We start from the raw sequence: 15,925 nt of genomic DNA on the forward strand, positions 1-15,925 counted from the left end.
CTCAATATCATACTAACTCTCTCACTGGTTCACAGGTAGGTGGGGGTTAAAAATCCAGATCATACATCTGCAAAAAATCTTTACATCCAGTGGGAACATGTGTGGATCTTCAAGATTATGGTTCATCAGGAAGCATTATGGGAACAATTCCCACAATGCACCTTGATAACACCTTGGTATTCTACCAAATTGTTCTCACTGTACTATTCACTTCGCTTGGTGCTTCTAGAATAATCCAATTTATTTTCCCACTTTTCAATATCTTGTATTATTACAGTCAGAAAACTTGTCAAATGGTGATCTAACTGTAAATTAAAAAAAAAAAAAAACTATTTTCATAGTTCTCTGTTCTAACTGTATCTCTTATATGGGTAGGAAAGAAAAGGGTCTTAATGTAATGTTTTTTCTCAACATTGTTACTGAACTCAACTTCAACTAACTACTTGCGCTTTAAAGCAACATTGTTGCTGCACAGTGCGTATTTGAATGTTTTACGTACACTGTATTCATCACATGGGACTGAATATGACGCTGTGCAGTGACTGAGATGCTTTAAAACAAACTTAAACTACATAAGGTGTTCTAAGATTTATTCATGATCTAATCAGTTGATATCTTCTAACTCTCTTATATATTTGTTATTTGTTTTTATTCTTACTGCTAATGTATTTATTTTTCTTCTCAGTCTTGCCTAATCTTTATTTTATCTTTACTTTACTTTAGAGCAATTGTTTATATTAACATATTCGGTGTATTAACAGCGTGGTCAATATTTACATAAATTACACTCTGTTCCGACATACAGTCTTTTCTTTTTTTGCGTTTTGGAATAAAAATGTTGCTTTCTGAGTTGTTAATTTGATTAGATTGCAAAAAAATGTATTGAATAAAAAAAGTCTGGGTGACCTGAAATAAAAACAAATGACTTGTGTTCTTCGGAAGGGCTCTCAGCCCGCCGACCGACTAATGTTATAGTCGGTGGACTTGATGGATCAAGTGTAAACTTTTGAAAATGTTGAAAAAAAAATTGCATTCATTATCACATGATTTATTCTGTCTACAGACTACAACGATCAGTCAGCAAAGGGCACTTCCAAAGAATACAAATTTTTTGATTTTTTGCAATTTAATTAAATTAAAAAACACGAAAAATGAAAAGACTGTATAGATGTTAAGCTGATTTTGGTAATACCAATTATCAAGGCGATTTCACATTTATCTATTTGATACTATTTTTAAATTGACTGTGTGTCATAATATTATTTTACACTTTTTACCAGTCTCAATAACTCCAGACAATTTCTGAACTGGAATTGCCTTTTTGCAAATTTCGAAAGAGCTTGAATAGCCAGTTTCTAGCAATTTAAAAATGCCTGGTCAATTAAACATACAGACCCTGGCGGCTCAAAATGTCCACAAAATTTCCATTCAATTCAACAACTATACCTCGACAGCACAAAATATCAAATTAATTAAAAAATAATCTTCCCTCACTCCATTGAACTATATGCTCAGTACTTTTCTCACAAATTGTTATTCTGGATCTATTGTGGTGTTGGATATCTGTATTATCTCTTGTTGACTCTTAATTTTGTCAAATATTTTCTTTAGGTGTATTTGCCAACAGGGGCTATCTGGCATATAACCCGTCTCCGACTTTCTGATTTTTAATACAATTCAAACTCCGTACTGTCTTTTTAATTCTTCTTCTCTAGGCTATTTATCTACGAATTAACTTTTCTATTATGATATTTTTATCGTCATTTAAGCACTTCTGATAAAATTGTTATTATTCTTAAGAGAATGACGAATGGAGATCTTGTATCTGGGCTCTACTGTCTATCATATGAAGATAAACTGCAAGCAATCATGGGTTTTAGAAAATCTTGAGTTAAATTTATTAATAGTATAATATTATCTCTTTTTGACTTGTTCCTGATTGCTGTTATGTTACTTACATCAATACAGACCCTGTAGTTATCCAGCCAGTACAAGGAATGCCTTATCTATTGCGGAGCAAAAGGAAATTGATGAAGACACTAAAAGGTTTGATTCCACCGGAATGTTTCATTGGTGTCCATCAAGAGACATTGAAAATGTAGTATTGGTGAGTTTTTTTGCTGCCATGGTAACATTTGCACATATTTGCCATATTTAAACATATAGGTACTACAGGTAGATCTCTCTCAGATTTGTTCATTTCGTGATATTTTCAATTCAATTCTGTTGGCAAAATTGTTGCTTATACCTCAAATTCACACTGTTCAATAAAGTTCAAACTTGGTAAACAGACAATTTTTTTTTCTAGCACTTCAACAAACAATTTGTGTAATGATCCAATCCAAGGTGAACGATGGGCAGCCATTTTGTTTAACCTCATGCCAACGTAGACATTAGAGTCTCACATGTTTTCAGTTGTCTTGCAGGCCAAAACATTTTAGTTCACGTCATAGAACTGGTATGTGCAATCGACGGCTTGTTACTCATAAAGGTCAACATCCTGGCTATTTTGATTGATTTTGTACACCCTGGTATTTTGTTTCTGTAGAATAAATGTTGCAAAGCATCATTCTTCAGAACTGATACAAACAAAAATATTCATATGCAAAATTAACTCACCATGCAACTAGCATTTGATCATGGGTGAGTCAGTATGGTGTTCTAAGAAACTTTATATTAACTTTAAAAAAAATCTTCTTTTTTATCACAGACTCGTAATCAAGCACACTCAAAAATCATGAATGGGCACGTGGTAGTGTGTATATTTGGAGACAAAGATTCACCGCTTGTTGGTCTCCGCAATCTAGTTATGCCACTTCGTGCAAGTAATTTTCATTATACTGATTTGAAGCAAATAGTTTTAGTTGGCTGTCTAGAATATATCAGTAAAGAGTGGGAAACACTGAGGAATTTTCCAAAAGTCCATATTCTTGATGTAAGTATGTTTAACCAATATGTGTGTTCTATTCTAACTTGTCATTTTCTAAAACCGCTATGTTAGTCTAATGTTTAGGAAAGTCAATATTTATCACAATACATGTTTACATGTGTTGAGAACAATATAGATGTGTGTATATTGTTAGCGATTAGGCGATTAGGTGCCATACGCGAGCACTGGTTCGAGTCACGCACGCAGTAGGTACGTGTTTACAATAATTAGACATAGTCTTTACCTTGCCGTTTATTCGGTGTTATTTGCTTACTTTACTTCCTATGTCGACAGCAACTATGAGTTTTAGATGTGTGTATGATTTTTAAATGATGCTTAAATTTAAGTTGTGGGAGTCTGATTGTATGATTTGAAGGTTTAATTTAAGCATCTCAAGAATACTATTAGAACTAAGAAAAATGGAATTAGAACACGTTAATAATTTTGTTTCACAAATATTGCATAGAAGCAAGGTATAAATGAACAAGTGTCATATCACACAGAAAACATTTCTGCCACATTTTTAATTATTTGAGCACTTGTTGGTGTTGATTGATATTCATATGCTACAGTAACATATGAAATGTATCACATGTCTCTTTTTAACCAATCAGAACCGTATATCAGAAGATGTATACATGGCTTGCTCTGAAAGTCTAGTGAATCTCCAACAAATACCTCGCTTCCTTCCCACGAATGATACTTTTGTTTTTGATAAGTTAACAGTTATTTCATAGCATTTGTAACGATTTTGACATTTATCATAAATCACATTATAGTTCACAAATCATGGGCAATGTGATCAATAGTTTCGCTATGTTTTCTTTCAGGGATCGCCACTAAGTCGGGCTGATCTACGCTCAGTCAACGTTAACTTATGTGATATGTGTGTCATACTATCAGCTAATCAGGGCAAAGCAGACGATCCGTACCTCCAAGACAAAGAGACAATCTTAGCATCGTTAAATCTGAAAGCAATGACGTTCGACGAGAGCGTGGGCTTACTACGTGCATCCTCACAAGGTGATATAAGCGGTAACAACAACAGTAGAGTAGCGCTTGATGCAACTAATTCATGTCACCTTGCTAGCACTAGTCATTCTGTTCGCACTGCTTCGGCTGTACATGACACTGAGATAATGGAAGGTGGTAAGAATTGCCACATTATATCATGCTGCATGTTGTCACTAGATCATTGTAACTTTTTCATATTCTTTATGGTAACCATTCTGAATCACTGCGTACAATTCCATTCTCAATCACAAACTGAATTTCAAATCTTTTCATCTCCTCTTGTAAAAGCTATTGCGATGTTTAACTATTTTCTTCTTCTTCATATAGTCATGCATCATAACGCACATTTCTTTTCATTTCATGCAGTAAACAGCACAAAACTAATATCTAACTTTGTTTTCATAAAATCAATATTAAAAAAGTGGTGTGCATTTTTATTGGCAGATCCTGTTAATGAAGACAAAATATTAGAATGAATTTAATTGCTCATGTCTGCATTGTTATTAAAAGTCTGGATAATCACTTAGAGTTACCTTAACTATAGAGGCCTCTTAAATAGTAGCCTATAAGTATATATCTATATATACCAGTATACAACAATTATATATGCATATCAGAGTAAAATGAATTTGTGATATCTGGAAATTATAAATTTGAAATTAAGGTCAAAGTACATGTTTATTAAAATATGCACACTAAACATTATGTATAAACAGATGAGTGTTTAAACTCCTTAAAGCCAAGTTTTTCTTTCAAAGACTTTTTGAAAATTTTTAATCAATGAGAAACTATGTCCATTTAGTCTAAAAGTAACAAAGAGATTATAGAAAAACAAGGAAAAATGTTGCATGTTCAGCTTACATATGGATGCACTTCTAAATATAGTAAATACACTGTTCATAAGGGTGTGCATGCTTTCTTGCAATCACATGCAGGAATTATGGTCACATGACTTTGCTCATTTACATATATATAAATATGCATGCATGTGTTTATATTTGCATACTAAACAGCAGTAGAGTATTGGGATGTATGACACAGAGCTACATGTATGTTCATAAAAACTTTCATGGTAGAGAGAATGACTGTATAACCTTGCATGTCTGACTGATTGCTGGTGGTGAGGGAGTGCCCTGCATCACATTTGCCAATAGTTAACTGTCTGTAACCGTAGTAACATCTAAGCCATCTCAGTACATGTAAATCACTCAATGCAGTTTACCATTGCAGGGATTGATATTTACCCCTGTTATGGATGAGTGGTTTCATACATTGGCCATGTGACATTCTCCAAATATCAACTGAGTTTGTCACTGCTGTAGTGTTCATGGAATCCTTGCTCAGTCCCTGCCACAGCTGACATTTAGTACCAAATTTGATAGGTTTTATGATATGTTATATATCATTTTAATTTCTGATAATATTTGTCTGATCAGTGTATTTTTTTTATTATTATGAATAACTTTTTATGTCTCTCAAAGCTGTAAAATAAGTAAAACAAATATTTCATATTTGTGGCAGCAACTGTGTAAACCACCAATGAAAAATTGAGACGAGCAGAGAGATATGTACCTCTGATATGTTACAAATATTGTGTTACAGCCCATCAGACTGGTACACAGACTAATAATAATTTATGCGATGGACCACAGATAAATCACACGTGTCATTCCCAGAAATGTTATAAACTCACTTTGTACCCATCCTACTCAACCACATGTATACTGCATTGTAACAAACAAAGTAACCAATAAATATGCCACTAGAGAGTGCTGCTCACAAAGTAACCAAGTGCACCACCACCAGAGTGCGCTACACAACACACTTGTTGCAGCATTTAGACGATTATAGTTTATCTTGCGCTATGCATGAAATACACACTTACTTTATGTATTTGCATAATGTAAAATCTTCTTTTGTCTATTTCTTTTTCCTGTATTATTTTTTAGATATTCCTCTTATTGATATTGATCTTGATTCTATTGATGTGGAAGGTACAACTCCCGATTCTTTTGCCCTTATTGCTTTCTTTTGCTGTGCCTGCATCTTATAATTCTGCATGTGTCCGTTTCTTTTCTCTGCTGTTCATATCCATCCAACCATTGGTTATATGCAAATTAGATTCAGAGTGGGGTCTGATGATGATTGGTTGAATGACTGTCATTTTTGAAAATGCAGCCAAGTTAGGTTTTAGATCTATGTTTGCATAGGCTGTGGAAAGTCTGTAGTTTTTGGTGTGATTTAAAGTACCATTATTTTGGCATACGTTAAAATAATAGATGGTACTCTCATGTTCAGGTTTTCCATAATGAAAATACAGAATTGAGATTATTTGATTGGCTATTCATTGTAGGGCCAAATAATGAATATTCATTGTTTTCCATATTTGGAATAGATATAGAACATGATGCATAATTTCTGTTTCGTACAGATTGTATTTAAATATTGGTTTGTAACAGGGTCATTTTAGAATACAATACAATGTAATGCAAGCCACTGTACATTAGTTGCTTGATCTTTTTCATTGATATAATAAAACAATAAATCTAGTGAAGGAGTTTGGATCCAATAAGTGAGAAGAAGCTATTTAGTTTGTAGGCAATTCCAAAAAATGATGTTAAATAATTTCTTCAAATTCTTGTCTTCATCACTTGGGAAAGATTCTGAAGTTAGTCGTCATGTGGTTAGCAAGCATGGCATGAACATTGGTGAGACAATACAGAATGGTTTTATCTTGATCTCATGCATGCTGGTAATTTACATTGGGTTTGCAGTGCTGATGAGAAAGTGTTGTCACATCAATGTTTCCACCTATCCATATGGCATTGATGTTATTACAGAGTTTCAACTATTTTGGGCCAATGTTTAACTGTTTGTTGTCCTTTTCCTTATACAGTTATTTATTTTTTCTGAAAAACTTTTAATTAGATCAAGCATAATTTCACTTTTAAATTTAGAGATAGTTATAGATGTACATGCACCAAATTTAGGATTGGTCAATAATTTGATGTTTTTTGATATCAAACAATGTTAAAGCTCGGTAGTCTCATATAAACAAAGATGGCGACTTTGACTGTTGCGCAGATCAACGAGTACAAACTGAGACGTTTCCAAGCTTTAATTCATCAATTTTCATGTGATTGGAAGGTATCGAAAGAGTCACCATCGGTAATCAGTGCAAGTCGCGCCCAGGTCAAACCTCATACTTGTGATTTCCATTTGAAGAACGCATTGGATTGTGGGAAAATCAATGTTTATCAACACAAATGTCGCACATGCGATGACTACCGCGCTTAAAATTTTCGTTATTCTTATCATCAGTCAGTTTATAGTGTCATAAGTGTAAATCCACCCATTAGAGATCCAGCTTCTGACACTCACACTAACCAATGGCTGATGCTTTTTTATAAAACTGCTGAGCATGATCTGATCATGTTGAACTGCAGCTCTGCCATCCCTGGGATTGTACCAGTGCATCATGGGGAATATAATTTTAATGGGAAAAATGCCTACAATGCCTATATACATGTATACAAATGTTATCAGATGCGAGCTAACATCCTATGTACACCATAATTATCTGATTTGAAAAATACCGGTGAACGTATTGACGCTCACAGTTTAGATCAACACTTTGATTTGACAATTATTTTTAAGACTGGCGTATCTGTTGATATGCTTTTTTTTACCCCTTTTAGACCAGAAAAAAAATACAGTGCTCCGTGCATTAAGATTATAGAAAAAGAGCAATTTTGCGAGTGCTCCCACCAGATTCATCATCATGGTGTGCGATTTGCTTCCTGAAATCTTGCTACCATCTTTTTTTTTTTTTAATATACACCTGGATTTACTATATTTGACAGTGTAACTTTCATTATGTATAGTATAATTTGCATTTGAAAAACTTGCCTCAGGAAATCTACGACACTATAAAACAACCGGCTTATAGAGGTGTTTGAAAGTGGAATCTGGGAAAAGAAAACTTGAGGTCATTGATTGGATATTAGAATAGCATTATGTTAACAATCAGACCAATCAGAGAGCAGCTTCTTTGTTGACATGCCTTTTCAATGTTTCAAATTCTGCCTTGCTTATATGCTTAGAATCAACGGCAGTTACTTTTCAAATAAACTTACAAACTGATATCCTAACCTTAATGTTATTTCATAATATTGAGTCTTGGAGTGTATGAATTACAAATATTTCACTAACAAGATATGTCAGCTTATTTGAAATATAGCATTCCTATCTATATTTTCCCCATAAATGAAAATTATTTCATTAAATGCATTAATTGTAGTATAGATATTATGATAACAATAATAAAATAAGGGATGACGTCAAAATATCGATGTCGGATAAAAAACTTAATTCCTTTAGTTTTTTTCAAACCCCCCTACCCCCTACTGAAACTTAATTGACAAATATTGGTCATGGCGTCAGACTACATTCACCATTCACCATTAAATACAAATTGATAATCAGACAGTAGTATTGCATAGCAGTTGGTTGTCGGGTGGGTGTAGAAAGAGTTTACAAATGCACCTCATTTGACGCACAGATTTACACTCCAACCAAACCATTTTTCTGTTTTTTCCCCTTTTCGGTTAGTTCTGTCCATGATTGGATAGAACTACAAATACTCCAAGATTTTTTTGACTTCATTAAAAAATAAAATCGTTTTTGTAGGATGGAAACTTTTTGAGGTCAAAACCCCCCACCCCCAAACTAAAGGAAATAAGTTTTTTATCCGACATCGATCTTTTGACGTCGTCCCTAAGGGTATAGCTCTCATTTTAGTTGATATACTGAATTATTGTAATTTTATGCTCGTAATTTCAGGATTCATGCCACAGGGCTTTTCCCCTATGATGGGCGGTAGTGCCAAGAGTCTATCTAGGAGAGGATCAGCTGTAGGAGCCAATGTGCCTATGATTACAGAACTAGGTGTGTATAACTAAATTAAAGTTACAAATTACTTTTTGTCATTTTTTAGAGCTATTATGTGACGTAATTGAAAGTGTGAGTATAGTAATTCCACGATATACATGAAATTTCAATTTTCTACGCCAATGAGACATTGATATTAATTTAAAACAGATATATGTGTACCTGATGTATATTGCATGACGTTCTATGCAAAGTACATAATTTGTTCAAACTTGACTGATTCTACCATTGAAGGCAGTGTTTTTTTACTTAGTATATATATACCGGTAATCAGTTTTGTTGACAGTTGTAGCATTTTATCATATCTAACAATTAATTATATTTCCCTTTTCCAGTAAATGATTCTAATGTGCAATTCTTGGATCAAGATGATGATGATGATCCAGACACGGAGCTCTATGTTACGCAACCGTTTGCATGCGGTACAGCATTTGCTGTTAGCGTACTAGATTCCCTCATGAGTGCAGTAAGTATGGTGACGAGAGGGTGCTTTATGGTTTGATTAATAATGAGTGACGTGTGTGAGCGTAATGGGTAATTATAGGAGCTATGGACATCCAGAGTGCCAATTCTAGTTCTTTCCTTCCATGCATATCATGCGATGGCGTTTCCATTGACGTGAGGTTTACTGTTCTAGGTTAGGCCTGACATTTTGCAAAAAATAAGTACCACTTCATAGTATTCGATATGGGGTCCAATTCAACTAATGTAACACATGTATACATTGTTCGTTTACACAAAATTCCTACATGCACTGCAAGCATCTTTTTTTTTTTCGCAGACATATTTCAATGACAATGCATTGACGTTGATCCGTACACTCATCACAGGGGGAGCTACTCCTGAATTGGAGCAGATTCTAGCGGAGGGAGCTGGTATGAGGGGTGGTTACACAACCCCACAACTTCTTGCCAATAGAAACCGTTGTAAAGTAGCCCAGTTACCGGTATACGACGGACCACTATCACAGTTTTCAGTGAGTATGAAACCCTGCTTGTAAACATGTTTGATACCGGTAATGCACAGTAATATTAAATATGCTCAATGTTTGTAACACTTTAGATTTTGTGCATGTACATTGTAACTGGTCAGTGAGAGCCAGTCATTTGCACTGCGCCACATGGTAAAATAATGGCGTTGTTTGCCACTACTGTTTCAAAATATAGTATGTGTCACTACTTTTGAGTAATGTTTTCACAGCAGATCGGGCGGGAGATACATGTATAGTGTTGATCTGTGAGCAACATCTTTTATCAGCTTGCTGGTTAGCACAACTGGAAATAAATTAATTTAATACATGATGATGTGAAAGCCTATAGAAAAATGAAAATAACCACCCATGTCTTTTCTTTTCTAGAATGGTGGGCAATTTGGAGACTTGTATGAATACGCCTTGAGAAAATACGGCATGTTGTGCTTTGGCATTTACAGATTCCGAGATACCACCGCAACCACTGCTACTCCATCGTCCAAACGTTACGTTATCACTAACCCATTATATGAATTCCTACTGATGCCAACAGACATGATTTTCTGCTTGATGCAGTTTGACCCCGCAAAAGAAAGTTCTTATCCGAGACGCCCTACGAGAAGGAAGCAGCGGGACGACGACCGTGATGGTGATGTTCGAGAAAACGGAGATAGGTACACAGATGCGCATTTACCCGATAACAGAAACGCAGACGATTGGGATGAAACACTCTGTTGATGGCACGACTGTGTGGCTGATCTACCTGAATCATATGTGTGAACTGGTCATCTTATTGTCGACACTGCCATGTTTGTGGTATATTTACCCGCCCACTCCTCCCTTCTTTCATCCCACTGTCTATCATTTCTCCCTCCCAACTTCCTTCCTCCATATAACCAGTTTTTTACTGGTCTGCTAATGTCCTCAATGTCTGCTAATATTCTTTTCATCTTTTTTTGTTTCATGTCTGTTATGTATGGTAAACTGTCTGGTTGAGTTTCCTGTTGTTGGGTCTTGTTGGTGGGAATAGATGTAAAGGAGCGCATAGTAAGAAAAACTGCAAGTGAATTTTAAAGGCTTCCATTTTAAGCAAAGAATCTTATCTGTCTCTGTCAACTAAAGTTTCTTCATCTGTTTTGTGATAAATTCACTCTGTACAGTCTTCAGATGCGTTTATGCACGATGCGTGCAGGTGTTGAAACACAAGCAGTCTTTTATTGTCTTGTATCTGGTCGCATGCATGGATTGAAAGCACCATTTTTTGAACACTGCTTGTTTGTAATTTAGATGCAAAACAGATGCATTGCATGTTTGCACAGCATGCGAATATAACTGAAATTGAGTGGTGTTTGTTATTACAAAACAAAGAATTCTAAGTGCAGAAAACAGCTGGCTGGTGTAAAATTATCAAGAATAAAACAGAGGCGAGAACTGATTGGCTACTAAGACCATCTAATTGGCCAATGAGATCACTTGTTACATAGTGAAACAACATAATTATTTGATTTTGTTAAATTATTTTTTCGATAATCAAAATCTGTTTTCAACTGCTGTTATTTATTTCCAGCTATTAAGCGGATCTGTTTTTGTGATGTAATTGTTAATGTTTTTATTTTTAAAAAACAAATCCAGGAGTTTTAAAAGTAAAGCTCATAAGGGTGGTAGTTATAACAGTGTGGGACTTTAGCAGACGGTGTGGCATGTGGGTTAGTTTGGGTGAAATATTAGACTTATTTTAAAATTTGGTTAATTAGCGAATGAAAAGATTTATTTTCTGTTATTAGGTTTGCCTCTTGACAATGGTATTTGTCATACCATTGAGTGTTGAAATCTAACGATATGAAACTAAATCTTGGTGAACCTCCCCCCTCCCTTCAATCAAAGTATGACATCACACTTGCATGGTCTGTCATCTCATCTTAACGGTCAGTGACAGCAATGTAAGTGAAATGTTTACTTTGACATGAAATCCTACCATATTCCTCAAACACACCACTAGAGAGAAATCAAGAAGTTCAGCATGTGATGAGGGCTCATCAAAAGTAAGATCGTTTTCACCCTTTTTGCCAACAGGTATTCTAAAGAAGGGACAACAAAAGAATGCACGAGTTCAACTCTTCCCCTTTTAGTATACCTGATGGCGAAACATGGTGATGCGGTCTGAAATTGGCGATCAGCCACGCAGAAGATCGTAGATATTTAAATTGTTAAAATGGTTCTTGTACTTAAAATATAAAGCTTGTTCTGATATCATTTGTAAGTGGTGTTCCGTCTAAAAACTAGAAATAATTTGATAGTATTTTAGACAGCATAGTTGAGGTCTTCAATCGTTAGTACCCGGTTTTCTTTGCTGATAAAGAATTAGACTGAATAGGTTGTGTCATGATTTGTGTAGTTATTGTGAGTCAGCTAGGGAGTCATAGTGAGTTTTGCACTCCTTGTGAAAGTGTAACTATGGTTACAGTTCAGCTCTTTATGTTAGCTTTAAATGACTCTAAACCTGATTTTCGATGATGATCTTAACCTAGTTTTAAATAATAATAAAAATAAACCCAGGTAACAGTTTTGACATTGAATGTCTCTCCTAACTTTTTTAAGCGTAAATTTTAAGGGCAGTTGCTAGCCATACATATATATTTTATTTTTGCCAGAAAAACACATGTATGTAAATGTGATGACTTCACAAGTTCAACAGCCAATTGCGAGACGTGAAATACAAACTCAATTTCCAAACCTGACAAAACCCTTAGGAATGTACACACTGCCTTGAAGGCTCTTATCTATGCTGTCTATAAAGATAACAGTTTAATACTAAAATATTCCAAAGTACAAGTTTTCTGCTTTAATCAAGTTTTTTTTTTTTTTTTTGTATTATTAACAATAATAATAATTGGGTTTTTAAATGATTTTAAAACAAGACACTTGATAATTTTTGCTATGCAATTTCTGTACGATTAACACCAGATTGACAAAATTTAATAAATTGTAGATATTATGTACAATAAGTGTAATTTTCAGATTCTAACAATATTTTTTGAATATTTAAAATAAAGTTCATTAATAATTGGCAGACTGGATGCCAACATGAAGGAATTACATATTACAGTCCATAGATGTAAAACTTTAAGAATACCATTAATTCTTCTAATCCTCTTTTCAGTATTTTTCCTCTTTCACATCATGAATACTAGTCAGTGTTTCTGTCACCTCATTTTTGTTATGGTTCTATCACTATTTTGATGTCGTGCACTTTCTTTGTATCATGTTTGCTCAATTACATCACAGGTGAACTCTTGTTTAGAAGTATAACCTGTTTTTAATTTTTGTACCACTGAGGGCAATATTTGTCTCTAGAGGGCACACTAACTTATTTTTATCCATGTTTTTGTTGAAGACGCATCTTGTACTATTTTTTTCTTTGTCCATATTTAATATTTTACTTTGTATATCGGATGTAGATTTTGTTTGTTACGTTTGTTATTTTTCGTGTGTATCACATCAATTTTGACAACTATCGATATTTACACGTAAGCATTTGTTTGTAACATCCCATTTGTCATAGCTTGTTGACATACAAGTTTGTTTTATTGTTACCTACAAATATGGTTGGTCTTTCCCAGAAATGTTTTCTCCCTCCCATGGTTGATGCTCTGTTTTTTGGACCAAACTACTGGGTTTTCTTTTTCATGATTGCGAAGAAAAAAAAACAAAAAATGTTCTTTTAGTTCTTGTATTTGTGTTGTACAATTGGCTTTGGTTATTTTGCAATACCTTGGTGTACTGCAACATTTCAAACATTCATAATGTTTACTTTTACATAAGTCCTATACAAAATATCAAATCCGTTCATTTTGGCTCATAATTAACTTAAAAAACGGAAAATATGCAAAAAACTAATTTTTGACAGAGACAGTACTCAAATGTTATTTTAATTAAATATTATAGTTTTATTTTAGGTAGATGCAACAACAATTTGAAAATACTGACATGTTGTATCCGTTGTATTTATGTTACAGAAAAATGTAATTTACATGAAAGAAAACTTAGATAGACATGACCCTTTCAAAGCCAAAGTCGATTTTTCTCACCATCCAAATCATTTTTTCCCCTTATTTGTTTTCAAAAATGTTCATCAGAGCCTACTAAGAAATTACGTTTATTTGATACAAATTGTATTAAAAAAAATATAGAAATTTACGTAATGTCGTACACAAATCTTGGTGGGAAAAATGGCGGCTTTGAAGCGATTAAATGGACCAGCACTGGGTTGTGAACTGTCTGCTTTTTAATGAATTAACAAATTGTCCAAACAAAGAGTCAGTTTCCAGTCAGGTTTTTAAGTGATTTTATGAAATGCATTTGTTTTTTTATTTTCTATGTAACCCTTCAGAAATGATTTTGTTCCAGTCTTTGCTATAAATGATTTTTATTTTGTGTACTTTTTTTTTTTATTTACAAAATTTGAAATAATTATGCTTTGAACAGAAATTGTACTGTTTCAATCTCTCAAACGATTATTTAATGTTATTCAAAACAAATCTTGATAATGAAATATTATTAATAATAGAATATTTCCAAATCTTTCTCAACTTTTTACTATACTGTATATCGCCATCTCTGAGTGCATAAACGTAAAGTTAAAATTCAATAGGAATAAAACTGCGCAATCTTTTTTTTTTTTTAATCAATTGGAGTATATACGATGATAAAAATGTCTACTCTAGTAATAATAGACAGAGAAAGATGAATACAAGATAAACTGAAGGCGTACATTTCAGCGCTTTCACGATTACAGCAATAAATCAAAGAATGTGTCAAGGATTAGTAGTTTATAATGATATGCTTTAGTACATAGTCATAATCCAACTAAATTAGATATAGTGAAACTACCTGGTAACAAAAGTATCTCTTTTACATTTTCTTGTGTACATAGAATTTCGAGAGTGGGTTTCAGACTGCTGAAACAAGCTACCAATGCAACTTTCTTCATAACAAACAATTATTGAAAGTTGAGGAAAATCAAGCTGAATAATTGGTTGACTTGCTTATTGGGTTAAACCATTTGTAAAAATAGGGGGTAAGGGTTAGTAATAAAAAGATAGATTTTTTAAAGATTTAAACTGAACGTGGTGTTCCACTGATTGGGTCTTTTCCTTTTTGTTTACTGTCTTAATATGGTGTATGCTTTCATACTGTGTTATTAATTCTTGTATAATTTATTAGAAACTTGTAAATAAACGGTTGATTCGACTTGGTTACTGTGTTCTTGTTGTATTCTTTACTAACTGTTCCCCAGAGTCCTGTGAAGGTAGAATAAATTTTGTTAGAGAATTTTCCAGCTGCGCATGGGAATTTCCTAGCTATATACTGTTTGAATGCACATAGCCATCTCGGCAATGTATCATAATATTTTGTGCATTTGGTTCTACGAAAAAATTAAATAAACCATTGAAAGAAACTCCTGTGTGCTGAAGGTATTGGAGGAATGACGTACAAAACAAAGGACACCGTATTTACTCTATTAGAAGCACATCTCCAATAGAAGTACAGATAAACAAAAACTGCATGCAAAATCATTGATATACGTTTTTTTTTTTTACCATAGAATCAATTCTTGTCATTTACATTTAAAAGCCCAGGTATACTATAAATACGCTCCTAAACAATAGAGATTATTTCTTTGCTTGTCACGCTGTAGTAAACAGCTCCAGCCAAGCTCCGGTAAAAACGCATGTGACTATGAATATCACAGCAGTGACTGTGTGTAGTATTTATAAATAGTGTACGAGCTGAGATTTTGGCGGATAAAAGTAAAAAACATGAACCGGGGAAAGGGACGCGTGACTAATCTTGAATAATTACTACTGTCAATCAAAGTCGCGTGATGTTGGTCTGCTGAAACAGGATGCGTCATAGGCTATGCGAGTCATTAACACCACTCATTAGCATAGCCACACCTCCAATTCACACTTGCCGGGCAAGTGAATTGGGCCTTTAAGTACATGTGCTTTGATCAGAGCAAATAGTCACAAATATAACTGCAAGCAGTGATCCGGGTGGTT

General features: G+C 34.0%; 1 protein-coding gene across 7 annotated transcripts in view; it reads left to right on the plus strand.

The window, feature by feature from the left end:
• Window positions 1-15,118, plus strand: part of LOC100375734 (calcium-activated potassium channel subunit alpha-1-like) — a 124,345-nt gene extending 109,227 nt beyond the window's left edge. For 6 of the 7 annotated variants that reach the window (XM_085493822.1, XM_085493824.1, XM_085493823.1 and 3 more), the window contains 7 exons: window positions 1,969-2,107; window positions 2,711-2,935; window positions 3,760-3,952; window positions 8,786-8,890; window positions 9,229-9,359; window positions 9,675-9,869; window positions 10,251-15,118. In XM_085493822.1, the coding sequence (XP_085349948.1) occupies window positions 1,969-2,107; window positions 2,711-2,935; window positions 3,760-3,952; window positions 8,786-8,890; window positions 9,229-9,359; window positions 9,675-9,869; window positions 10,251-10,601 (1,339 nt within the window). In that variant the 3' untranslated portion in view covers window positions 10,602-15,118. The remainder of the gene's footprint in view (window positions 1-1,968; window positions 2,108-2,710; window positions 2,936-3,759; window positions 3,953-8,785; window positions 8,891-9,228; window positions 9,360-9,674; window positions 9,870-10,250) is intronic. The other variant, XR_014927440.1, reaches the window with a different exon arrangement.
• The last annotated feature ends 807 nt before the right edge of the window (window positions 15,119-15,925 follow it).

The sequence above is a fragment of the Saccoglossus kowalevskii genome, chromosome 19, assembly GCF_978046115.1.
Source record: "Saccoglossus kowalevskii chromosome 19, keSacKowa6.1, whole genome shotgun sequence".
In the NCBI taxonomy this organism is placed as follows: Eukaryota; Metazoa; Hemichordata; class Enteropneusta; family Harrimaniidae; genus Saccoglossus; species Saccoglossus kowalevskii.